Genomic DNA, 27,659 nt, shown 5'->3' with positions numbered 1-27,659 from the left:
GCATGTAATTGTTAATTTTATACATCAACTTGACTAGGCCACAGGATGCTCAGACATCTGGTCAAACATGATCTAGGTATGTTTCTAAGAGTATCTCTGGATGAGATTATCACTTGAATTGGCAGACTGAATTAAGTAGATTGCCCTTCCTAATGTGTTGTGGCCCCATGCAATAAACTGCCTGACCTGAAGAGAATAACAGAAAGCCTGACTGCCCGATGAGTAAGAGGGAACTCCTTCTATATAATTGCTTTAGATCTATGAAATCAATTTCTCCCCCCTTCAGACTGAATGGGAAATATCAGCTCTTCCCGAATCTTGAGACTACCAGCTTTCAGACTGAAACTACACCAGACTCTCCTCACTCTCAGGCATTTGGAACTGATACTGGAACCACACTATCATCTCTCCTGGATATACAGTTTACCAAGCAGATTTGGGACTTGTCAGGCTCCATAATCACTTGAGTCAATTCCTTATTATCTGTTTCTCCCACCACATCCCTACTGGTTCTCTTTCTCTGGATAACCATAACTAATAAAGACCAAAATCATGTTCTAGTTCAAGGGTCTGCAAACATTTCCAGCAAAGAGCCAGACAGTAAATATTTTCACCTTTGTGGGCCACATATAATATCTACCACTTGTTCTTCTTTTTAAAAATAGCCATTTAAAAATGTGAAGATTGGCCGGGTTCGGTGGCTCAGCCTGTAATCCCAGCACTTTGGGAGGCCGAGACGAGTGTATTGCCTGAGCCTACAGGTTCGAGACCCATCCAGGCAACTTGGCAAGACCTCATCTCCACAATTTAAAAAAAAAATGTAAAGATCATTTTTTAGTATATGAGTCATACAAAAACAGTCTGTGAGCTAGATTTGGTCACAGGGCATAGTTTGCCAACTCCCAATTCTAAGTTATCAAGAATTCTCCTAATGACCCTAATGAGGTTTTATCAGTGTGCATTTTTAACCTGTACTTCGGTGCAAAGATAAAAGTTTGGCACAAATCACAATGTAAAGTTTCATTACTTCCCCTCTGGCAAAAAAACCCAAACAAACTGTTTTAGCATATACAGTTTTTTGTAGTTTCCCATTTAATCCTACCTCTAACCTCCTTGGTCTTCTCAGAAGAAAATGGGGTCCAGAAAACTATCACTGCTAGCTCACAGCTTGTTTTTTCTATTGCAGACAAAGGATTTAAGTTGTGTACCCCAGGGTGTGCCACTCACCTCTGAAAGCATAGTTTACTAACTATTTGGTTTTTAGTTTTACTGAGGTAGAATTTACATAACATAAAATTCACCCACTGTAAATATAAAATTCAATGTTTTTTTTAACATTATTGAGGATACATCTCAAATGTTGCATGAATCATAAGTTTACTCCTTTTTTAATGCTTAGTAGAATTCTATTATATGGATTTAGTATTCTTTGCTTATCAATATTTGTATTGATTCCAGTTGTTTACTATTATGAATATAATGCTGCTATGAAAATTCACACACAATTCTTTTATAGGGACTATGTTTTCAATTCTTTTGAGTTAAAAAATCTAGAACTGCCAGGTTGTATGGTGAATGTATGCTTAACTTTTTTGAGAATTTCTGAAACTACTTTCTACAGTGTTTATACCATTTTATACTTCCATGAGCACTATATAAGTTCTAGTTCTTCCATATTCTTATCAATAGTTGATATGGTCATTCTTATTGATCATAGCCATCCTTGAGTGTACACAGCAATATTTCACTGTGGTTTTAAGTTGTATTTTTCTGACAGACATCTTTTCATGTGCTTATTTTTATTCATGTATCATCTTTCATGAAATATCTATTCAATTATTTTACTCACTAAATAATTGGGTTGTTTGTATTTCTTATTATTGAGTTTTAAGAGTCTTTTATACATTACGAATACGAAACTTTTATCGAGCCAGGCTTGGTGGCTCAGCCTGTTATCCCAGCGCTTTGGGAGGCTGAGGTGAGTGGATTGCCTGAGCCCGCAGGTTCGAGACCCACCTGGGCAACTTGGCAAGACCTCATCTCTACAGTAAATCAAAAATCAGCCAGGCATGGTAGCGCGCGCCTGTAGTTCCAGCTACTTGGAAGGCAGAGGCAGAAGAATTGCCGGAGCCCAGCAGGTCGAGGCTGTAGTGGCCGGGAGTGGTTAACTGCACTCCAGTCTGGGTGACAGAGTGATACTCCAACTCAAAAAAAAAAGAAAAAAAATCTTTTATCGGAAAAATATTGGAAATATTTCCCCCCGTGTGTGCATATCTTTTCATTTTCTTAGTGTTGTTTACAAATTTTTATAAGGTCCAGTTGATCATTATTTTTCTCTCATGAGTTATGCTTTTAATGTCATTATCTATGAAATTTTAAACCCCAAATCATAAAGATTTTCTCTTATGCTTACCTCTTATATTTCAGTTTATTTTTTTATAATGTATGTGGAAAGGATCTAAGTTCTTTTTTTTTTTCACATGTATATCCAATTGTTTTAGCACCATGAGAAAAGATTATACTTGTCCTATTGAATTGCCTTAGCACTTTTGTTGAAAAGCAGTTGACCATAAATGCGAGGGCTTATGTTTGGACTCATTCTGTTTCATTATGCCAATACATTTTTTTGATTACTGTATTTTTATCGCAAGCATTAAAATAATATAGTGTAAATTCTTCAACTCAAAATATCTGGACTATTCTAGGTCTTTTGTATACTATATAAATTTAAGGGTAACTTCATCAATTCCCAAAAAAAGCCTACCAGAATTTTGATGGAGATATCTCAGAACTTATAGATCAATTTGGGGAGAATTGCTATCCTAACAATATTGAGTCTTCCAATCAACTAACATAGTATATCCTCCAATTGTTCAGATTTCTTAATTTATCTTTGTAATGTTCTAGTTGTTGTCTTCCTCTGATTAGTTCCAACACCTCTGAAATGGTTATTTTTGACAACTGTTTATCTTTTAACTTTTTTTTGGCGGGGAGGGAAAGATTAATCAATCACTTTATGTTAGCATAGCCAGAAGTCTCCTAGCTGTTTTAGAAAATTACACATGCAGAATCTTGTCTTTACTAATTCCTATAATATATTCTTTTTTGATTACCATTATTTGTGGCAGCCCTACCAACTAATTTGTGGTTGGGGTTTTAGCTGGAGATTTACAAGAGGAGAAGAAAAATGCAGATTTTGCACTGCCTTATTATAGCAGCTACAAATAGTCGTAGATTGCTTAATATAGTATAATTTATTTAGAAAACATTTGACCTTTGCATTATTACCAAAAAAAAAAAAAAAGCATAGACTCTGAAGCCAGATCACCTATGTTCAAATCTCACTTCCTAGATCTGTGATTGGGAAAGTAGCTTAATCCTTCTTTGCCTTAGTTTCATCTATAGAATGGCAAGAATAAAAGGGTATACCTTAGAGAGTTATTTGAAGTAATTCAGAAGAGGACTTGCACATAGTAAATTCTACATAAGCTCATCTTGCATGTTTGAAAATGAGAAGGTTTTACTATTTGTACATTAACACATCTAACTTATAGTGGTGATGCTCTTTTATAAAATAATATTTTAAAAACAAGGTACAAGTTACATATTTTATTATTATAAATCAATTAATTTCATTCCCTGGCATAAATGGCTAAGTTTATTTGCAATAAGTTACCTTTTAATAAAAAGTAGAGCTTACAAGACTTCTGAAAGTATCTTTTTAAAAAATTCTTTTTAAATTTTTATTTTTGGAACTTAAAAATATAACAAGCTATAATATATAACTTTAAAAATTAGTCTAATAATTATTCTTTGACTTCTATATTTGCAATTCTATTGAGAAGAAAGGCAGTTCAACTGCCCTGATGGAACAGTTAGGTAGCAATGGCAAATGCCTTCAGTGGTTATATTTCTTGGGGGAAAATACCCAATCAAATCAAACTTAAAATGACAAATGGAAAGAAACAGTGAAGACATACAGTGGAATAGACTGAGAACTAAGAAGAAAGAAAAGCAAAACTTGAACAAAAGAATCAGAAATAGAGCAGAGGTTCAAAGAGAAACAGAGATCCCAGATTACTCTGTTTCTCCAGGAATAGTTCCCTGTAATCACTGGTCATTAAAATTAACCTATCATATGAAGTTGCTCTCAAAGTGCTATGCATAACCTATATATCTTTCAACTTAGCAAAAAAAAAAAAAGAAATTTTTTTTTTTTAAAGTCAACTCTCCTTCATTCCTCATCAAGGAGGCTTCACTGTATATACTAAGCCTAAGTTGGTCTCCTCCTCATGGATGTATTAGATCACAAAATTAATTGAGAACACTATTTAAATGTTATTCCTAGACCACCAAACCTCCAACTTTAGCAGAAGAATCCAAATCACAAAAATAAGAGCCCAAATACAGGACATAGAAGTCAAAAATATCATAAAAAACATCAACAACAAAAAAAGCTGATTCTTTGAAAGAATTAACAAGATTGATGGGCTCCTAGCCAGACTGACCAAGAAAAAGAGAGAAAAACCCCAAATAAACACAATCAGAAATACAAAGGATCAAATCACAACTGACCCTAAAGAAATACAAGAGATTAACAGAGATTACTGTGTACACCTATATGGAAACAAACTTGATAACCTAGATGAAATGGAAGACTTTCTGACATCACACAACCTACCCAAGTTGAAACAAGAAGACATTGAGACACTAAATAGACCAATAACAACCCAGGAAATTGACTCTGTCATACGAAAACTACCTACCAAAAAAAAAAAGCCCTGGACCGGATGGCTTTCCAGCAGAATTCTACAAAACGTACAAGGAAGAGCTGATACCAATCCTATTGAAAGTATTCCAGGTAATTGAGAAAGATGGAATTCTCCCCAAAATATTTTATGAAGCTAACATCACCCTGATACCCAAACCAGGTAAAGATGCAACAAAGAAAGAGAACTACAGGCCAATATCCCTTATGAACATAGCTGCAAAAATCCTCAACACAATTCTAGCAAATCAGATCCAAAAATACATCTCAAAAATCATCCACCATGACCAAGCAGGCTTCATCCCCAGGGTGCAGGGCTGGTTCAAAATTCGCAAGACCATAAATATAATTAAATACATCAACAGATATAAAAACAAGAACCACATGATTATCTCATTAGATGCAGAAAAAGCTTTTGATAAAATCCAGCATTTCCTTCTTGATTTAAAACCCTCAAACACCTAGGTATAGAAGGAACATACCTCAAAATTGTAAGTGCCATTTATGACAAACCCACAGCTAACATATTGCTAAATGAACAGAAACTTGAAACATTTCCCCTGAAAACTGGAACAAAACAAGGCTGCCCTCTCACCCCTCTTGTTCAATATTGCGTTGGAAGTCCTAGCCCAGGTAATTAGATAAGAGAAGCAAATTAGGGGTATCCAAATAGGAAAAGAGGAAGTCAAGTTACCCCTCCTTGCTGATGATATGATCCTATACCTTGAAAATCCAAGAGAATCTGTCAAAAACCTGCTAGCACTGATAAAGGACTTTGGCAAAGTCTCAGGGTACAAAATAAACGTGCAAAAGTCAGTTGCATTCCTATATACCAACCACAAGCAGCAGAGACCCAAATAAGAAGCACAATCCCATTCACAATAGCCACACAAAAAAAGAAATACCTCGGCATCTTCCTAACCAGAGAAGTGAAAGACTTTTTCAATGAGAATTACAAAACACTGCTCAAAGAAATCCAAGAAGACACAAACAAATAGAAAAATATATCATGCTCATGGATAGGGAGAATCAACATTTTTAAGATATTCATCCTACCAAAGGCAATCACAGATTCAATGCAATACCCATTAAGTTACCAACATCATTCTTCCCAGACCTGGAAATGACAATACAGAAATTAATATGGAAGCATAAATGACCATGAATAGTCAAAACAATCCTTAGCAAGAGAAACAAAGCAGGAGATATCACACTTCCAGACTTCAAACTGTATTATAAGGCTACAGTAATCAAAATAGCCTGGTATTGGTATAAAAACAGGCACATAGACCAATGGAACAGGATAGAGATTCCAGAAGCAAAGCCTCAATTCCTCAACTAACTCATCTTTGACAAAGCCTCCAACAACAACTACTGGGGAGAGGAAGACCTACTCAGTAAATGGTGCTGGAAAAACTGGATGACCACATGCAGAAGACTGAAACAGGACCCCTATCATACACAAAAATTAACTCTAAAGGGATCAAAGACCTAAACGTAAAACCTCAAACTATAAGAATCTTAGAAAACGCAGGAGATACCCTTATGGAAATTGGAACTGGGAACCAATTGCTACTCATAACCCTAAAGGCCAATACCTTAAGAAATAAGATAGATAAGTGGAACCTCATCAAATTAATAAGCTTCTGCAAAGCAAAAGAAACCACCAAGAGAGCAGGGAGAGAGCCCACAGAATGGGAAAAAATATTTGCCAAATATTTGCCAAAGGCCTAACATCTAGGATCTACAAGGAACTCAAATGCACCAAACGGAAAAAAACAAACAGCCCCTTTAAAAAGTGGGCAAAAAACATGAATAGACACTTCTCAAATCAAGATATACGGGCAGCCAACAGACACATGAGAAAGTGCTCAGCTTCACTCATCATCAGAGAAATGCAAATCAAAACCACACTGCAATACCACCTAACCTCTGTAAGAATGGCCATCATCAATAAACAACAACAGACGCTGGCGAGGCTGTGGAGAAAAAGAACGCTTCTACACTGCTATTGGGAATGCGAACTTGTACAACCTCTCTGGAAAACAGTCTGGAGATTTCTGAAAGAACTAGAAATTGACTTTCCACATGACCCAGCAATTCCCCTATTGGGAAAATACCCGAAGGAACTCAAATTATTCTACAAAGAAGATACCTGCACATGTATGTTTGTTGCAGCTCTATTCACAATAGCAAAAACATGGAACCAACCATGTTGCCCATCAAAGCTGGACTAGATAAAAAAAGTGGTACATATACACAATGGAATATTATGCAGCCATAAAGAACGACAAATATATGGACTTTGCAGCAACCTGGATGGATTTGGAGTCGATTATACTCAGTGATTTATCACAGAAACAAAGAACAGAGTTCCATATGTTCTCACTCATAAGAGGACCTTGAACAATTATAATGCTATAAAAAAGTGATTGTCAGTAGTAGGAAACTGTTGGTGGGGGGGCGATATTGGCAATTGAGGGAAACTGCTAGGAGAGGGAGGCGCATACCTCATTAACAGGGGTATCTGCATGATCAATGCTTGTATACCTAACCCTGAATTGTACCCCACATCTTTATAATAAAAATTTTTTAAAAAAGAGCTATTCCTAAATACCTATTTTGGATAAACTCAGCAAAAATTTATAGCTAATAATGAAATTAAACCGAGGGTCAAAATACAAACTTTTATCTATATTCCATTTGATTATTTTCCAAAACGATTTTTCTTAAAATGTAATAACATCTTTTACTGTGTAAATTGCTTAAAATTATACATGAAGTGGCCTTCTAGAGTTTATATTTTTCTACTCAAAGTAACTCTTAACAGAATCTTAAAATTCTGTCTTATAGACCAAATGACATTGAATCTTGAAATCACATTAGTTAAACACATGAAATAACAATTATGTGACCTATTTGGATAAAGCTCAAATATTGTTAATCTTTCAGTAGAAATAACTAGAAGTTTCACAATAAAGCTCACGCACTATTCATGGCTTTAAGAAAATCCATTTATACTACTCACTATTCTTTCCACAATGTTTGTGTATGTTAGCTGTTAGCATTATAAGATTTTACGATATAAGCTAACAGTATTTTTTCTTTCTTGGGTAGTTTTCATTCAAACAGAGTCAATTTTTAAATGCTTAGAAAGCAAGCAAAGTCTTTTTAAATTTTTTTTTGTTTGTTTTTTAGTTCAGGTCTCACTCTGTCACCCAAACTAGAGTGCAATGGCACAATCACAGTTCAACACAGCGTTGAGTTCCTAGGATCAGGTGATCTTTCTGCCTCAGCCTCCTGAATGGCTGGAGCTGTAGGCATGTGCCACCACGCCTGGCTAATTTTTCTGACTTTTTGTAGAGATGAGGTCTTGCTATGTTGCCTAGGCTGGTCTCAAATTCCTGGGCTCAAACAATTATCTCACCTTGGCCTCTGAAGTCCTTTGATTACAGGTATGAGCCACTGCATCTGGCTGCAAAGCCATTTTTTAAATGCTAACCATGGGGAAAATAGTGAAAGAAATAGAAAGATATACAGAAAGCAATGAAAAATCAAAAAGAATGAAGTCTATTTTATGACTATTTCACCATAGCCTTTCAATCTGTTATTGGAATAACTAATAATTGAACACAATATTTTTATTGGAGGAAAATCCCAAAAAACATTATAAAATGTGACTAACCAGCCCTTCTTATTTAAATATAAATATAATTATTAAGTTTTCTAGTTAATATGAGGATTTTTACAATTGTTTGTTAGGAATTGACATAAGAAATGCAGAATCATGTTAGATTGAGAAATCTGAAATACTAGTTCATAAATATGGTTACTTCTAAGTTCAATACATGCTTCTTCATTCAAGCTACAATTTAATCAGAGCTAGTTTTACCTACTCCAGGTATCATTTCTAGTTATTATCAGTTCTTTGTAAATGTGAAATCAGCTGTTATAACTTCTACAAGTTTGCCTTAATTATCCTTGCTCTTGCCAAGGGCCAGCCTGAACGTAGCCAGTCATAACAGGATAAGCAATGAATATGAGAGAAAAGGATTTAAAAAAGGACAGAAAGTGAAATAAAGAATAGAGGTTCAGAAAATAAATGGGGCAAAGTATAAGATAAGGTAAGCAAATCTTTCTCTCTAAAAGACTCCTGACCAATTGGTATAACAAAAAGTTGCCTGTATCATACAAACAATCATAGTTTATGAGAAGAACTATTAAACCAAAATGTATCCCACATATAAAATTACACCCATAATTCCTATCACAATGCTGAGCATCTAGCATGTGCTCAATTAATATAAATGAGATTCAATCACTTACCTTATCAAGTTCACTTGTTAGCTTTTTATTTTCTTCAGTTAGTAATATTTTTTCTCTTTCATACTGTTGTTTGAACTCATTTTCAAATTCTTCCCTTTCACTTTGACTAGCATAATTCAAAACATAAAAGGAAAAAAAGAATTAAAGGTCAACTTGAACATTTTTTTTGCAGTAGTTATACAAAAATATCAAACTGAACTCCAGCAACTTCATTCACACAGAATACAGCATGATTATATGTAATTCACAGGTCAGATGCAAGCGCCTTCTAAGAATTTACAATACAATAAGGCGGACTTATTCACTCATCCACTTAGCAAATATTTACGGAATGCCTACTAGATGTCAAGAAATCATAGGCCCTAAGGACATTCCAGTAGAGGGGAACTGGCAAGGAAAAGTAAAATGAACTAATTTCAGATAATAAGTTCTACATAAATACATAAAATATAGTAATATCATAAAGAGTGTCTGGGAAGGGGTGGCTAATCTAGGTTGCATAGTTAGAGAAAGAAGGTTAATGAATAAACTACCAAAATGAAATCAATAATTGTCATCTGCTTCACATTCAATATGTTTTACACAAAGACAAATTAGTCTAAGACCAAATTAGAAACTTTTCTTTGTGTATCTGTACCACAATTTCTTACAAAATACAAAGTCCTGGGCCATTACTTAAGACTGAATCAGTTACTTTCTAGTGTTACCAATTTAACTAAGAATAGTATTCCAAACTTTTCGATCATAATTAGAAATTAATTTATATCTGAATTTAGAAAAATTTTAAAAGTTACTTTAAAATAATTTCAATTTTATAGAAAAGACAAAAGAATAGCACAGAGTTCCTATATTCTCTAACTCAGATCCCCAATTGTTAACATTTTATTGCATGTTAACATTGTAAACATACTAAGTTATTTACATTTTACTGCACTGTTCCATTACTCTGTTATGTCTGATTTCATTAGTCTTCTTTTCAACAACTGAGAGGGAGCTGTAGGTATTATGCCTTGTTACCCTTAAACACTCCAGGTTTATTTATATCTCTCAAAGTCAAGGATACCCTCTGCCATAACCATTAAGCAAACTTCCAAATTAGAAAAATCAACAGTTAGAACACTACCATCCAAATTCACAGACCAAATTTAAGTTTTGTCAGCTATCTCAACAATGTCTTCATTTCTTATTTAGTCCAACATCCAACTGAGAAACATATGTCATGTCTCTTCAACTTCCTTTCGTCTAGAACAGTTCCTTGGTCTTCCCTACTCTCACAATTGTGTACGGTGACACTTAACCTGGGTCCATCTGATGTTTATGACTAGTCTCAAAGAAACTTTTCTTGGCTGGAATACACAAGAATGATGCATGCTCTTCTCAGTGCATCCCAACAGGAGGCACAAATTTTATCTGTGCAACACTGACCAAACCTCTTAGGCTAAGTTAAGGGTATGGATTCAGAATGAGTGAAGCCCTGAGATATGGGATGTGAGAAATAAATGAAACTTTTTATTTGAGGAATGCAAGCCCCTTTAAATTATCAGGACCAGAAAGGGATCGAAATGTGACTGCAGTCACATCTCGTTCTCCTCCAAAGTAAACTGCTATGTCTGTTATGTGAACTCTAGATTGATAACTTTAAATTAACCTAACAAAGCTATACTCTGGACACCACAACTCATTCCTTATAGTCCAACAATGCATTTCGAATCACTAATCAATGTTATTTCTGTAAACCAATGAGAAGTCCTGACAAATACCTTTTGTAATCATGCCCTCTCCTGATTTGTCCTTTTTAATTTAAAAACTTGGGCCTGTCTTCTGTTCTCTGGGACACTTCTCGGTGTTTTCTGGGCTACAGTCCTCCACCTTGGCCCAAATAAACTCTCTATTAATTTTGCCTTAGTTTATTTCTTTACATTGACAGAGGGGAGTCTTTGGGCAGCAACAGATAATGCTAAGAACTTTGAACCCTCATAACAACTTTGCGTTGGCCCACTCCTTTCTTCCCCTTGCCTTTAAACACCTGCTTGTAACAAAAGTCTACTGGAGCACTCCCCAAGGCAACTGAGAAGTGTGTCCCTGGCAGCTGTCCTCACTTTGGCTCAGGCAAACTCTTTAAAATTATATTTTGTGCCTCAGTTTCTTCCTTTAGGTCCTAAGTATTAGAGTGTTAGGTCCAGGGGAACAAATAAAAGATTAAATACAAGCAAATTCATCAAATGCATGTGCTTATCTGGGATTCGTGGTTTAATGTATTGGCTTAATACTTAGATGTAGTTTTTCACTGCTAGGTTAGGTAACTGAAGCTTGGACCTAATAGTGGCCTACAATGAGTTTGAGATGTTCAACTTATCTGGCATAGAGAACCTACTGTCTCAGGGAGATGAGAATGTTAGAGCAGATCTGTTATGTGCAACCTTCCCAGCCACCTCCAAAGCACACTCCTCAGAACATACAGAGAACACTCCTTTCATCAATGCATTAATAAATAAATCAGTGAGAGGGAATACTAGCATCCTGGGAAGCACTGGCACTGTGGTAGGTGTCCTCAGATGATAAGAATTTACAGATGATAGTGGAAAATGCCACAGTGGAATTATACTCCCTGATTTTATTAAAAATAACGGTATTCTAGGTTAGTTGCTGTACCATCTGCCTTATTTACTACTTATAGCCTGATTGTTCCAAATGCTAATCCTTCCTCTTAAAAGTCACACTCATTTGCATTAGTTAATTAATAAGTGTGTATGATTAATAGCATCTACTTTGTTTTTCATTTGAAAATCTGAGGGAAACATCTGTGATCTTGTAGATTTCCTAAGCCTGCCTCATTTGACGACATATATACTAGAAACTATGGGAAGAAGAGAGGGTTAGGAAAAGAGGAGGATATAAGGACCACAGTATGGTTTCTTGTTCTACAGCTCTAGATTGTATAAAAAGTCCACAATTAAATTTCCAACAGTTCTTTCAATACTTTCAGCCCTTCAGTCTGTCTGTCTGTCCTTCCTTCCCTCATCTAAAACAAACACAAACACATTTCATATTACAAAGTTTATTTAAAATGATAGTTCTGTGGGGGTAGGATTGATTTACCCTTAGAAGTAAACATAGTTCTAATGAACCTTTAAAAAAAATCTTCTAAGGGAGAAAGGGGAATCAGTTTTTAAAGACACACTGTCATGTAGACAAACAGGCTTGTATCTATAGCAATTTGATGGAAAATGTTAGCAATAAATAAATCTCAATGTGGATCAGTTCCAGGTAATTTTATATGATTGCTTAAAGGTGAACAACAAACATAAGTAATGGTGGATCTTAAAAGTGTAATCTTATGAAGATTGGTAAATTTCGTGCCAGCCACCGCTGTCATACGATTAACCCAAACTAATAAAATCCGGCGTAAAGCGTGTTTAAATTATATTCAGACTAAAGTTAAACCCTGACTAGGCCGTAAAAAGCTACAGTGAAACCTAAAATAATCCACGAAAGTGACTTTAATATTTTGAAGACACGACAGCTAAGACTCAAACTGGGATTAGATACCCCACTATGCTTAGCCATAAATATAAATAAATATAAACAAATTTATTCGCCAGAGTACTACAAGCAACAGCTTAAAACTCAAAGGACTTGGCGGTGCTTCACATCCCTCTAGAGGAGCCTGTTCTATAACCGATAAACCCCGATTAACCTTACCACCTCTTGCTAATTCAGTCTATATACCGCCATCTTCAGCAAACCCTAAAAAGGCCTTAAAGCACAAGTATAAACATAAAAACGTAAGGTCAAGGTGTAACCTATGAGGTGGAAAGCAATGGGCTACATTCTCTACTTTAGAGTATTATGAATATTCTTATGAAAACAAGAATTAAAGGAGGATTTAGTAGTAAACCAAGAATAGAGAGCTTGATTGAAATAAAGGCCATAAAGCACGCACACACCGCCCATCACCCTCCTCAAATGCAACCCACACAACAACTACATAAAACAAATCATAGCGCATGAGATGAGATAAGTCGTAACAAGGTAAGCATACTGGAAAGTGTGCTTGGAGTAGACAAAGTGTAGCTTCAACCCAAAGCAACCGGCTTACACCCGGAAGATTTCACAAATGACCACTTTGAACTTAATCCTAGCCCAATCTAAATTAACTAAGTTATACGAAATCTTGTAAACCAAAACATTTACCTTAACCTAAAAGTATAGGAGATAGAAATTTATATAGGCGCTATAGATAAAGTACCGTAAGGGAAAGATGAAAGACACCTTAAAGTACAAAAAAGCAAAGACACTCACTTTTACCTTTTGCTAAATTATTGAAGATAATTATAATTTAAATTATAAAGTCAAGGAAAATAAACCATCCTCTCTACAAGCAAATGTGTAATTTCACAACTACATATAGTCAAATGTTTAATTTAGGTATGTTTAGGAAACTTTCCAGACACAGAAGCAACTTCACCCACAGCAAACACACGGAAAGTTGCAAAAAATACTCTCAGAAAAATATGTACACAGATAGATTGAGTAAAATGGTCATGTAAAACCATTCTTAATTTGTCTTATTGGCATTAAACAAGTTTACATCTCCTATATTAAAAATAATAAACAAATTCTCTTCATACCCTTAAATGAAGTGTGACACTTCATATCCTATTTTGTCTTCTCATGCACTGGCAAGCATCTTGAAATAGTTTCTGTATCCATATTTTCATCATCTAATTGCTCTCTACTACACCAAAATCTGGCTTCTATCTCCAATACCTCAAAAAAAAAAAAAATCTGCTCTCTCAAAAATCAACATTGGCCTAACTGTCACTACATCCAATCTGCCGGCCACCTTTGACAGTATTGTCCATTCTCTCACTCTTAAAATCATGTCTTGCCTTGGCTTTGGTGATACTACACCTCTGGGTTTTCAGTCTATATGTCTGTTTTCTTGTCAGTTGCCTCTGTGAACTCCTCTTTTTCTAGTCCTCCTATAAATGCCAAAACTCCTCCAAATTCTGTCTCAGGTGCTTGCCTCTTTTCTCTCTCACATGCTCTCCAATGACCCAATTACACTACCTGGTTTCAATTATCATCTACTATGCTGAATCTATATCCGATGCTTTTGTGGACTTCAAACTGCGGACATGACATCTCCACAAAGATGTCTCCCAAGCACTGCAAGTTCAACATGCTCAATCCCACAGGAAAGCTCAACACATAGACAAGTTTCCACTACCCTATCTACCTCCTTCCATGCCTATACACCCTTTCTCTTCTCTTACAATAGGTAAAACAAACAAACAAACAAAAAAACTCCCTCAGGACTGAATAAATTCAATCCCTTCATTATGAACCCTTTCAAGTACACTGCTCCAGTACTTTTCTCCTCTCTCCATAGTCACCGATGAGATAATTTATATCAGATTACAGGCATGCTGTTGTTTCTCTTGTATTAAAAAAAAGACAAACAAATAAAAAAGTAAAATAACTTATTTGAGATAGTCTCTCCTCTAGTTATTACCTAATTTCACTGCTTGCTTTTGTGAAAAACAACTCCAAGTAATAATAGTTGTAACTATATTTTGTCTCCAATTGCTCTCATTCAAGTCTCTCGATCCTACTGCGAGGTCTTTGCTTCTACTCTTCCACTAAAATTGTTCTTATCATAGTCACCAACGACCTTCATATTGCTAAACTCAAAAGCCATTATTTAATCCTTATCTCACCTGACATATTGACAGATTTGATATGCTCCTGTCACTTGGTTTCAGGGACACTAAATTAGCCTGGTTTCCTTCTTATCATTCTTGCTGTTCTCTATCCACTTTTCTGGTTTCCCAACTTCTAAAACCTGGAATGCCCCAGGGCTCTCAGTTCTAGAAAATCCCTTTCATCTATACTCATTCACTAAGTTATTTCATATAGTTTCAGAGCTTTAAAAATCATATGAGTTATTTATAAATATTCTCAGGATTTTATTTACAGCCCCCAAATCCAGGCTGGACTATATACATCAGCCTACCTGACATCTCCAACTGGATATCTACTATGCATCTCAACCTTAACTATGTAAAATGGTTTTCTGTTTATGGAAGAGTCAAATTGTGGGGGGAAGGGGGTGGTGGGTGGTGGAATGAGTACTTTTTTTTCTTTTTTTTTTGAGTTGGAGTCTCACTCTGTCACTCAGACCAGAGTGCAGTGGCCACTCTTGGCCACTACAGCCTCAACCTGCTGGGCTCCGGCAATCCTTCCGCTTCAGCCTTCAAAGTAGCTGGAACTACAGGCGCGCACTACCACGCCCAGCTAACTTTTGATTTATTGTAGAGATGAGGTCTCGCCACGTTGCCCAGGCGGGTCTCGAACCCACGGGCTCAGGCAATCCACTCACCTCAGCCTCCTAAAGCACTGGGATCACAGGCTGAGCCACCGAGCCCAGCTGGGTTCTTGATAATGTGATAACGTTCCCAGCCCAAACTTGCCTCATGGGTAGTCTTTCTCCCAATTGCTTAGACCAAACACCTTGTTATCACTCTTGATTCTTTCTCTCTCTCATGCATCATCCATGATGGATAAATAACATCCCTGTCATCATATGTCTATACACACATGTCATTGTCTTTACCTCTGAAGAACATTAACTAACATTCAAACATTTCTTACTATCCCTTTTGCTACCAATCTGGGCTCAAGGTACCATCATCTTTTCCTTGGATTATTGCAATAGCCTTCTTAGTGGTATCATTCTTTTTGCTCTTACCCAACTCAGACAATTACTAACCTAGTATTCAGAGTGACCCTGGTCAAACACAAATCAGTACTTGTCACTTTTCTGCTTAAAATCCTGCAAGATAGTCACGCACTACATAGTGATGCTTGGTCAATTAAGACTGCGTAAATGAAGATGGTCCCATGAGATTACAATAGTGCTGAAAAATTTCTATTGCTTTGTGACATCATAAGCCATCTTTAAGTCGTAAAGTAATGCATTAGTCATGTCTGTGATGTTGGTATAAACAAAATCACAGCTCTGCAAGTCATTTAAAGTATAGCAATACAATTATATACATTAAATAATACTCAATAATGATAACAAATGATTATGCTACTGGTTTATGTATTTACCATACAATACTTTTTAATCTACATGTTATAATGCATTATCTCTACTTATATTTTTTAAAAAGTTAACTGTAAAACAACTTCAGGCAAGTCCTTCAGGGGATATTTAAAAAGAAGGCATTGTTATCAAAGGAGAGGACAGCTCCATGTGTGTTATTGCTCCTGAAGACCTTCCAGTGGGACAAAATGTGGAGGTAGAAGGCAGTGGTATTGATCCTGATCCTGTGTAGGCCTAGGATAATGTATGTGTTTGAGTCTTTGTCTTTAAAAGAAGTTTAAATAGTAAAAAGAAAAAACAGAAAAAAGTTTATAGAATAAGGATATAAAGAATGAAAATATTTTTGTGTATCTGTACAATGTGCTTGTGTTTTAAGCTAAGAGTTATTATAAAAAAAGAAAGGTTTAAAAAATTTTTTAAGTTAATAAAGTAAAAAAGTAACAGTAAGCTCAGGTTAATCTATTACCGAATAAAGGAAAATTCTAAAAATAAATTTAGTGTATCCTAAGTGTACACTATTTATAAAATCTATAGTAGTGTATGGTAATGCCCTGGGCCCTCACATTCACTCACCATTTACTCACTGACCCTGTAAACACCCCTATACAGGTGTACCATCTTTTTTATTTTTATACCCTATGTTTACTGTGCCTTTTCTATATTTAGATATGTTTCGCATACAAATATGTACTATTGTGTTACAACTGCCTACAACATTCAGTCCAGTAATGAAGAACAGGCTAGTAGCCTAGGAGCAACAGGCTATGTGTAAGTGTACTCTACAATGTTCACACAATGACAAAATGACCTAATAATATGTTTCCCAGAACATATCCCTATCGTTAAGCAACACATGACCGTAATTCCCTGCAACAGTTTTACTCAGAGTAAAAAACTGTAAGTCAACTAAATATGACTGACATGACTTTACGTGGCTTACAACAGTGCTTTGTATAGAATGTTTTTTTAAAAATATTGAATAAATAAACGCACCAAACTGAATACACTCAAGCTTCCAATATAAGTTCAAAGTGACAACAACATATATCCAGTTTCCTGAAATCTAAAGACCTAAGCATCACAGATTTTCTCCTGCTCCCTCATTTCTCAAGCTGGTGCTTATGTCCTTCAGTTTCTGTCTTCTCAGTAGACCCTCTGAATCCATCCACTTCTCCCTATCTTCACTATCACCACCTGAGATCCATCACTTCATCTGTCACAGCTGGAGTCCTACCTCCAGTCTGCTCCTTCCAATCCACTCCCCACACAGTAGCAAGAGCGATTGTTTAAAAATGCAATCATGTCATTTTCCTTCATTGACCTCAGGATAAAGTGCAAATGCTTTATACACTTTCATGATTTTGACTCGATTTCCTTTCCAGTCTCATTTCTCGCCACTCCCATCTTTCTATTCGTGCTCCCATCACAGAAAATAGTTTACACTTTCTAAATGTGTTATGTTCCCCTTTTCCTTTAGATCTTAGCATATTCTGCTACCTCTGCCTGGACATTCTTCTTCGGCTACTTCTTTCTTATTATGTAGATCTCAGCTTAGATGCTTTTTTTTTTTTTTTTTTTAAGAGATGGGGGTCTCACTATGTTTCCCACATTGAACTTCAACTCCTGGGCTCAAGCAATCCTCCCGTCTCAGTCTCCCCAGTAGCTGGGACTACAGGTGTGTACCACCATGCCTGGCTAGAAGTAATTTTGGCCAAAAACCCTAGATTAGCCAAAGTTAACTTTTGTGACTCCCCTATATGTACACCTATACTTATCCCATTTGTTTTCTATCATGCTGTATTATAACTGTCTATTCACCAGTCTTGACTTTGAGAACTGAGATATGTTTACTGTCTATGTATCTCAGTATTTGACACATAACAAGTACTCAATAAATAGTTATTGTACACACAAATAACTTGATTCTCACCTTTCTCTCCTGGTTTTTTCCAATTTGTCTTTTAGAATCATAATTTCTTTGTTGAGAGCAAGTTGCTGACCTTCTGAATCATGCAGTTCTTTCTTCAGATTTTTAATTTCATTTGCATGTATTAATTCTCTTTTAGATAACTCTTCTTCATAAAAGATGCTTTTCTTTTCCAAATCAGTCTTTAATTTGGTTATCTCTTGCTGATGTTCTATACTGCATACTCCTGGTAAGTAACCGATTTGCTTTTGCTATGGAAGTAATAAAATATTAGTTCATCTACAAGAATAATAAAATATCAAATAATAACTTTATAATATAAAGAAGTGTTCTTATAACACTATTTTTTATACATCATCATACAAAAATAAAAAGCTTTCTGTATTAAGGCTATTAACTTTTTTCCTGCCCTAAGTTGCAAAATTTTCCTCAGTTTACATTTCTTTATAGTCTTTGCTGTTATTTTTTAAAAGTCTTCTTCACATAAAGATTTATATATTCATCAGAATTTTCTGCCAGGACGTCTTGTTTTACATTTAAATTTCTAATTTATTTAGAATTATTGTTGGTGTATGGAGTGAAGGAAAAAAATCTAATTGCATCTTATATCTGATGAGGAACTGATAAAAAGTTATAAGCACATTTGTGTCTTTAAAAACTAAAATGGGGAAGAGAATGACAGAGCTGGAATGTACAAATGCAAAGAGAGGGAGCTTTTACAACAGTCCTATGAGAAATGGCAAAGGTCTAACTAACACCTCCTTTATATACATGCTAAAAAAAAAGTTAGGCTCTTCACTTCTAGGCAGGACATTAAGAAGGAAGAGAGGGCAGGGAGCAGTGGCTTACACCTATAATCCCAGCACTGTGGTAGGCCAAGGTGGGAGGATTGCTTGAGCCCAGGAGTGCAAGACCAGTCTGGGCAATATAGTGAGACCTCTCATCTCTACAAAAAGTTAGCTGGGCATAGTGGCTCATGCCTGTAATCCCAGCTTACTTGGGAGGCTAAGGCAGGAGGATTGCTTGAGCCCAGGAGTTTGAGGCTGTAGTAAGCCATGGTCATGCCACTGCACTTCAGCCTGGGTGACAGAGTGAGACTCCAATGTAAAAAAAAAAGAGTACTCTTAAAAGGCTGCTTACACCTGTAATCCCACTTTGGGAAGCTAAGGTGAGAGGACTGCTTGAGGCCAAGAGTTTAAGATCTGCCTAGGCAACATAGCAAGACCTCTACAAAATAACAACAAAAAAAATTAGCTGGGTGTGGTGTTGTGTGCCTGTAGTTCCAGCTACTCAGGAGGCTGAGGTGGAAGGATTGCCTGAGCCTAGGAGGTAGAGGCTGTAGTGAGCTATGATCCTGCCACTATGCTCCAGGCTGGGAGACAAAGTTAGATCCCAAATCAAAAAAAGGAGAGAAATTGGATGGAAATCTACTTTTTGAGAAATTAGGCTGAAACAGCTCTCTCATTAATAAGAGAGAAAAGAAAATGAAAAGTACAAAGGTTCTCCCAGGTACTGCCTGGAGGGCAAACAGAAACATATACCAGACTACAGATAATAATTGGAAGATTTCCTGAGTTTTGTACCTTTCCAAAGATCATTCATTTGTAATATCTTATCTGTTTCCCTAAGTTATCATCAATTAAACTTTTAAAACTAAAGAACCCATGGGCTTATGTTTAGTGAAAACAGGAATCAGGATCTGGAGGTCACTGTATTATTTTTTGAAGCCAATCATAAAGGCAGAAAAAGTAGTAAGAGTCATTGATTTAAAGTCAAAAGAAAAAATACACTGGCTGCTTCTCTTTTTAAGCATATAAGCTAAAAAGAACAAAGGAATCAATGTGGGCCCGAGATAAAGCTCTGGGTGTCCACTGCAATATTCAATCATTTCTTTAAAAAATAATTTTCATGTGCCAGATGCAAATTGTCCAATAATTTATGAAGCAGCCTGGTATGCAAAACCCTGGAAGAGCCAGAGCAAGTCAGATTCTTGTTTTTAAGTTTTGCTATGAAAATAATGCCTAAATTGACATCTGCCGCACTGACCACTGACTCAATTTTTCTAGTCGCCTAAAGAAAAGAACACTTTTAGTTTGATTTCTGCTTAGTTTTGTATGACTGTTGGAATGGCAGCAGCAAGCACAAGAAGTCTCAAGGAAAACGATCCTTGAAATCAAAATCTAACCAAGATACCACCAATTAAAGTTACAGATTGTGTATCACTTACTGATAAGAATGTGAAAAGCCAAATAAAACAAGCCAATAGGCTGGGCATGGTGGCTCATGCCTGTAATCCCAGCACTCTGAGAGGCCAAGGCAGGACGACTGCTAGAGGCCAGGAGTTTGAGGCCAGCCTAGGCAACGCAGTGAGAACTTATTTCTACAAAAATTAAAAAAAAAATTAGCCAGGCGTGGTGGCACATGCCTGTAGTCCCAGTTACTCGAGAGGCTGCAGTGAGTTATGATTGTGCCACTGCACTCCAGCCTGGGCAACAGAGTGAAACTCCAACTCAAAAATAAAACAATAACAACAAAAAATAAACAAAACCCAAAAGAAAAAACAAACAAAACTAAACTATATGTAAAAAAAAAAAAAGTACACCCTACCACAAAATAATAGGGTAATTTATTGTTAGCAAATAATAAATATGCAAAACATACATTATTTTAATGGACTAAATTCACAAATCCAAATGACAATCTCAGCAGGTACCCTTGCCAAAAAGTATTTGATATAATTCAGTAATAATGTCAAATAGTGTCCCAAGTCCCATAGTAAAACCATAAAAAAGAGTATAATTGTTTTAATTTTTAAAAGATCCATTTTGAGATATCAGAAAAAATAATACTTAATGGTGAAACATCAGAAGCACACAGTAAGTCTAAAACTAATATCAACAAAAAGGATTTATTCCATGATCATTCTTTGATAACATTAATTTCAGATATTATCTCTAACCAACACGTAAAATAGTCAAATAAATATTGTTCACTCTTAAAATACAAATAAATCTACTTAAAAGTATCAGAATAGAGTTGAGTAAAACAATAGCAGATAAAATAAACATAAATAATACTCTAGATATTAAAGTAGCAATAAATATACTTAAAATGTCATTGTTAATAGCAAAAAGAATCAAAAAATACCACATACAGGCTGGGCATGGTGGCTCAAGCCTGTAACCTCAGCACTTTAGGAGGCTGAGTTGAGAGAATTGCCTGAGCCCAGGGGCTCAAGTCCAGCCTGGGCAACTTGGTGAGACCTTGTCTCTACAATATATCAAAAAATTAGCCAGGCACGGTAGCACGCGCCTGTAGTTCTGGCTATTTGGAAGGCTGAGGCAGAAGGATTGCCTGAGTCCAACAGGTCAATACTGGGGTGGCTGTGAGCACGCCACTGCACTTTAGTCTAGGCAACAGAGTAGACTCTGACTCAAACCACCCCCCAAACAAAAAAAGACATGCTATTATACACAAGCATATGAAATATAACACTAGAGAGAAATTTCTCCAATTTATATGAAAAATTAAAAGTCCTGATAAAAAATATTTTAAAAATTTGAAACAACACAGAAAAATACCAAGTACTTAAAGAGAAGATTAAGCTGTGTGCGGTGGTTTATGCCTGTAATCCCAGTAGTCTGTGAGACACAGGCGAGAGGATCACCTGAGTCCAGCAGGTTGAGGCTGCAGTGGCCATCAGTGTGCCAAGGCACTCCAGCTTGAGTGACAAAGTGAAATTCCAACTCAAAAAATAAAAGAAAATGGGTTTTTTTTTTTAAAGAAGGAAGATTAAATGTATATGTATTCAATATTTTTCAAAGTCCCTTCCATGCAATTCTAATAAAAAATTCTTTTTTAATGTGGGGACAGAAGGGGATGGCAACAAATGTCTCTAGTCTACGGGCAAGAATAGATAAAAACACCAAAGGGAAATGTGGGGAAAAATACCTTTCAAATATTAAAACACACTATAACTCTTCAATGAAGTGTCACTGTAATAGGTCTCCTCTTCAAAATAATTTAATTAAAATATAAGACATCTTTCAATGGGGAAGGCAGTGATTAGTTAATAAATAGAACTGGAATCACCAGCTAGCAATAAAAAAAAATGACTCTGTGTCACAGCATTCAGAAAAACAACTTCCAAGTACATTAAAGAATTCAATATTTTTAAATTCCACAGACACATCCAAGAGAAAACAGAATAGAATACTTATTGAAACTCTGGGAAAAGAAGCAGCAGCCAAGTTTTGAAGCAATAGAAGCAATTCCTTTGGCCACTCACATTTGCAAAGATTTGTGGCATTTATCAAGTGCCTTAAACTAATCACTAATTTCATTTCTAAGAAAATGAGAGAAAAAGTAGTGTACAATGATGTTCATGACAATTATAATATCGCAAAAATAAAAAACAAGGTCAACATTTAATAGCAGAGAATTAGCTATGTGGAAATTCTTGAACTGTTTATAATCACTAAAATTAAGTGTGTGACAATTTGGCAATCAGCAAAAATGCTTATTATACTACTAAATGAAAAATGTAAGTGTTATGGGCTGAATTATGCCCCCTCCTGCTCAAATTCATACGTTGAAGCCCAAATCCACCAGCACTTCAAAATGTGACCTTATTTAAAAATAGGGTATTTTAGAGATAATTAGATTAAAATGAGGTCACTGGGGTGCACCCTAATCCAACATGACTGTGTCCTTATAAAAAAGAGAAATCTAGACGTAGAGACACACACAGGGAGAACTCCAAGTAAACATGAGAGCAGAGATTGGGGTGATGCATTTATAAGCCAAGCAATGCCAAAGACTGCCAGCAAACCACCGAAAGCCAACCAGGCCAATATCTTAATTTTGAACTTCTAGCCTCCAGAACTGAAACAATAAAACTGTTTTCTAAGTCATCTACTTTGTGGTACTTTTTAACAGCAGTCCTAACAAACTAACATGATAGGGTTATAAAAGAAAAAACCTCTAGTAACATATGATAACAATTACAAGGTTATTTAAAATTTTTTAAAAATAGAATTCACATACCATACAACTTACTCATTTAAAGTATAAAATTCAGTTACTTTTGCTTATTGGTATATTACATTATTAATTTTAAGTGGTAAAATATATAACACATTTTTCCATTTTAACCATTTTATGTGTACAATAGCATTAAGTTAGCAATGTTGCTAAACATCACCAATGTGTATTTCCAAAACTTTTTCATCATCTCAAAGGAAAACTCTGTAACCATTAAGAATTAATTTCCTGTTCCCTCCTCCATTCAGATGCTTGTAGTCTCTACCTTCTGTCCCTAGAATTTGTCTATTTTTGATATTTCATTTAAGTGGAATCATACAGTATTTGTCCTTTTGTATCTGGCTTCTTTCACTAAGCATAATGTTTTCAAAATGTAGCTATTATAGCATGTATCACAACTTCATTCTTTTTTATAGATGAATGATATTCACATATCTTTGGGAGTGAATACACACACACACACACACACACACACACACACACACACACACCTCACAGTGCTAAAAAAAATGTAAACACATTTTAAGAGCTGTTATCTATGTATTAGTTTTTGAGGTTGAACTGAATTATGGTAGCAATGTGTAGTATGATATTCGCTCAACCATGTTTCCTCCACTTTCTTTGACTGTTCTGCCTGTTGCATGGTGACACTAACATTCATTTGAGGTACACCATCTTTTGACCAAATATCATAATTAAAACGTGTATTTTTTTTGGCACCCCCTGTATATATATACACATCACATCTTGTTTATGCATCTGTTGATGGATACTTAGGATGTTTCCACCTTTTGGCTATTATAATAATGCTTCAATGAACACTGATGTAATATATCTATTAGAGTTCCTGTGTTCAAATATTTGGGGCATATACTAAGGAGTGGAATTGCTGAGTCATATGTAGTTCTATGTTTGACTTTTTGAAAAACCAAATTGTTTTCAAAAGTGACTGCATCATTTTATAATTCCATTAGTAGTGCTAAAAGGGTTTCTACTTATTTTCTGTTTCTTTTTAAATTTCAGACATCCTAGTAGCTATAAAGTAGTATCTTGTGTTGGTTTCAATATGCATTTCCTTAATGACCAATGAGATTGAACATCTTTTCATGTGCCTATTGGCCATTTGTATACCTACTTTGGAAAATTTCTAAGTCCTATGTCCATCTTTTGATTGGGTTGTTTGTTTTTTTTGTTGAGTTGTAGGAGTTCTTTACATAATTTGGATGTGAAACTTTTTTCAGTATACATTTTGCAAATATTTTCTTGCATTCTTTAGGTTGTCTTTTCACTTTCTTAATAATGTTCTTTGATAAAATATATACAAGTTTTTATATTGATAAAGTTTAACTTATCTATTTTTTCTTTCTTTGCTTAGTCTTTCAGTGTCATTTATAAGAAACCACTACAAAATACAAGGTCTTGTGAGAGAGCTTTATAGTTGTAGCTCTATGATTTTGAGTGTGGATCCAATTTTAGTTGATTTTTATACATGTTGTGAGGACGGTGACAAACTTCATTCTTTTGCATATGGATATCAAGTTGTCCCAGCATATCTGCTATAAAGACTATTCTTTCCCCACTGAATGGAGTTAGTACATCTGTCAAAAAACAATTGGCCACAGACACATGGATTTATTTCTGGACTCAATTATATTTCACTGGTCTGCATGACTATCCTTATGACAGCACACACTGGTTTTGTTGTTGTTGTTTTCTCATTGTTGGGTCTGTTTCTTTCTTTCTTTTTTTTTTTTTTTTTTTGAGTTGGAGTCTCACTCTGTCGCCCAGACTGGAGTGCAGTGACTGCTCCCGCCCACCGCAGCCTTGACCTGCTGGGCTCCGGCGATCCTTCCGCCTCAGCCTTCCAAGTAGCTGGAACTACAGGCGCACGCTACTACCCAGCTAATTTTTTGATTTATTGTAGAGATGAGGTCTCACCAAGTTGCCCAGGCGGGTCTTGAACCTGCGGGCTCAGGCAATCCACTCACCTCAGCTTCCCAAGGCGCGGGATTACAGGCTGAGCCACCGAGCCCGGCTTGTTGGGTGTATTTCTAATGATTTTTTTCATTGCTGACTTTAAGTGAGAGTCTTCCAACTCTGTCTCTGTTTTTCACAACTGTGGTGACTGTTCAAGACTTTTACAATTCCATATGCATTTGAGAATCAGCTTTTCCATTTCTACCCATAAACATGAATTATCTTTCCATTTATTCAGGTCTTCTTTAATTCCTTTCAGCAATGTTCTGCCATTTTTGATGTAAAAATCTTTAACTCCCTTGGTTAAATGTGTTCCAAGGTATTTTATTCTTTCAGGTGTAATTGTAAATAGAATTGTTTTCTTAACTTCCTTTGTAGATTGTTTATTGCTGGCTTGTAGAAACATAACAAATTTTTGTGTGCTAAACTTGCTCTGCAACTCTGTTGGATTTTTAAATAAGCTCTACTTATTGTGTATTCTTTGAGATTTTATGTATATAAAATCTGTGAATAGAGATTAATTTCACTTTGTCCTTTCCAATTTGCATGTCTTATATTTCTTTTTTTTTTTTTAAGGCTTAAAATGTATTTTAATAAGTTGATGCTCATTACTGCTCCATTTCTCAAAAAACTCCAAATTTAAGATATTAGGGACAAATCAAACATGGTACACCAATAAAAAAAAAATGCACAGCACAACTACCTAAGATAGGCAAATCTAAGAGCTACTGTCAGACCTTTAGCATACAGCAACCCTGTTCCCAAGATAGTATTAGGCCTATCAAGAAAAGCTATGAACAGTAACATCATAGACACAAAAGGGCCATTCCTGGGTTGTCCTTACCCAAGAAAAAGATGGAGGCAAGTTAACACAAGATTTTTTTTAAAGATATACTAAAATGAAAATCTCTAGGAGAAAATGTCTTCCTTGGGACATAAAGGGGTAATATATGGGATATAACAGAACCGTATGTTGCCTGTGACCTCTGTGGACGTTTGCCTGAATTCTCACCTGGGAGTGAATTGAACAATGGGGCTAAGGTCATTGGGGGAGGTTTGGTTTTTGTGGTTTATGTGGCAGTGTCTCTGGGGCTGGGGGAAGGTGTAAGGATAAGGAAGCAAAACAGGAAGGACAAAAAACGGAATGATCAAGATTAATGAGGGTCCAACTAGATCCATTTTGCCATGGTTCCCCCAGACTCTCAACAATCACATTTGAGACTTCAGGAATGCACCACATAAGTGATTAAACAATACATCACACAGAACCGATTTGTTAAATACCACCCCTCTCTTGCCCTTTGCCTCTAGTATACTCCCTAGATGTTGGGAGCCAACATCTATAGCTACATGGCTGAGGCCTGTAAAGGCCCATCTGGAAGATCGCTCCTGACATAGGATATCAGTTATACCTATGATATTGGCGTGTGATTGGTGACCAGTGTGCATACATGGCAGTAAAACTTATAAGTGAATCTCAGTACACTTGATGGAAGGTGCATGGCGGAATTGTTTCTCTGTCTTTCTAAGTTTTACTTCTTTCTAGATATTTTTTAACTTCTATTTCCTGGTAGACTGGGTAGTCAGTTCTTGTTCCCGAAAGCTGTTTCCCCTAGGGCTAAGATTAGAAACTAAATTACCATGATAGTTTTGTTGCCCTGCCCCTAGCCAGGCAGAACGTTTTCTTTTGTTTCGTTAATTACCGAAACTCTGTCTGCTTCAGCCCATGGCCGCCATCTTGGCAAACCTGCATTTCCTTGTTCAACAGTGTGACAGCTACTATTTGATTTTTAGAGTAGACTTGTTAGGATAAAATATATACATATATACTCATAGTTGCATAAATTTATGCTTGCTGTTTTGTTTCCTTTTGCTACATTATTCAAGTGTAATAGTTACTATACGATTTATAAAACAATTAACGATAAGGTATTAGCTTAATAGGATATAGCATAGTATTAAAGTCCAATAACTAGATCATATAAAAATTAAAGTTTAGACATATGAAACATATGAATTATAGTAAAGTTTGGTAGTTTAAGAATAAGTTTTAACTGAGTTATAAGGCATTACGTTAAATCATAATAGGATAATAGTATAACTGACAGTTAAGTCATTTAACTAAACTTATAGATTATAGTATAGTGTTAAGTTGATAATATTAATTGTTAAAAATATTGGGAATCAGTGAACTTGGATTGAACCTAGAGTTAACTCAGAAAGTTTTTTGTATTAATCAGGGTATAGAGCAAAGAGTATAATATGAATGATTCATTGAACATTATGGAAAACACTTTGAACGATTTGTATTGAAATTGTGCACCTGTGACCTTAATGTAAGCACGGCAGGCATCATGGAATTCGAATTGTTTGCTTGGAAATTGCAGATCTCGTGGTGGTCTTGTGATGCATAGTTTGTAAAGCACGAAACTTGTACGCCCCCAGTGAGTGATTATCACATTGCTGGAGGGTATAGAAAATGGTATATAAGTTGGAAAATGTTT

At 35.7% G+C, this 27,659-nt stretch overlaps 1 protein-coding gene and 1 pseudogene across 7 annotated transcripts in view; both read right to left on the bottom strand.

Annotated features, from left to right (window-relative positions):
• Nucleotides 1-27,659, bottom strand: part of CDC42BPA (CDC42 binding protein kinase alpha) — a 338,092-nt gene that overhangs the window by 93,182 nt on the left and 217,251 nt on the right. For all 6 annotated transcript variants that reach the window (XM_021718207.1, XM_008069336.2, XM_008069337.2 and 3 more), the window contains 2 exons: nt 18,139-18,386; nt 9,095-9,200 (listed from right to left, as the gene is read on the bottom strand). In XM_021718207.1, the coding sequence (XP_021573882.1) occupies nt 9,095-9,200; nt 18,139-18,386 (354 nt within the window). The remainder of the gene's footprint in view (nt 1-9,094; nt 9,201-18,138; nt 18,387-27,659) is intronic.
• The window catches only part of LOC103271839, a 3,867-nt pseudogene continuing 1,936 nt past the window's right edge, over nt 25,729-27,659 (bottom strand). The window contains exon 2 of the transcript XR_505076.2: nt 25,729-26,474. The product of XR_505076.2 is annotated as a non-POU domain-containing octamer-binding protein pseudogene (transcript). The remainder of the gene's footprint in view (nt 26,475-27,659) is intronic.

The sequence above is a fragment of the Carlito syrichta genome, unplaced genomic scaffold (assembly GCF_000164805.1).
Source record: "Carlito syrichta isolate Samal-C Ts95f unplaced genomic scaffold, Tarsius_syrichta-2.0.1 Scaffold311939, whole genome shotgun sequence".
NCBI lineage: Eukaryota > Metazoa > Chordata > Mammalia > Primates > Tarsiidae > Carlito > Carlito syrichta.
The sequence above is the reverse complement of the archived record's forward strand: the minus strand, read 5'-3'. Positions and strand labels throughout refer to the sequence as shown.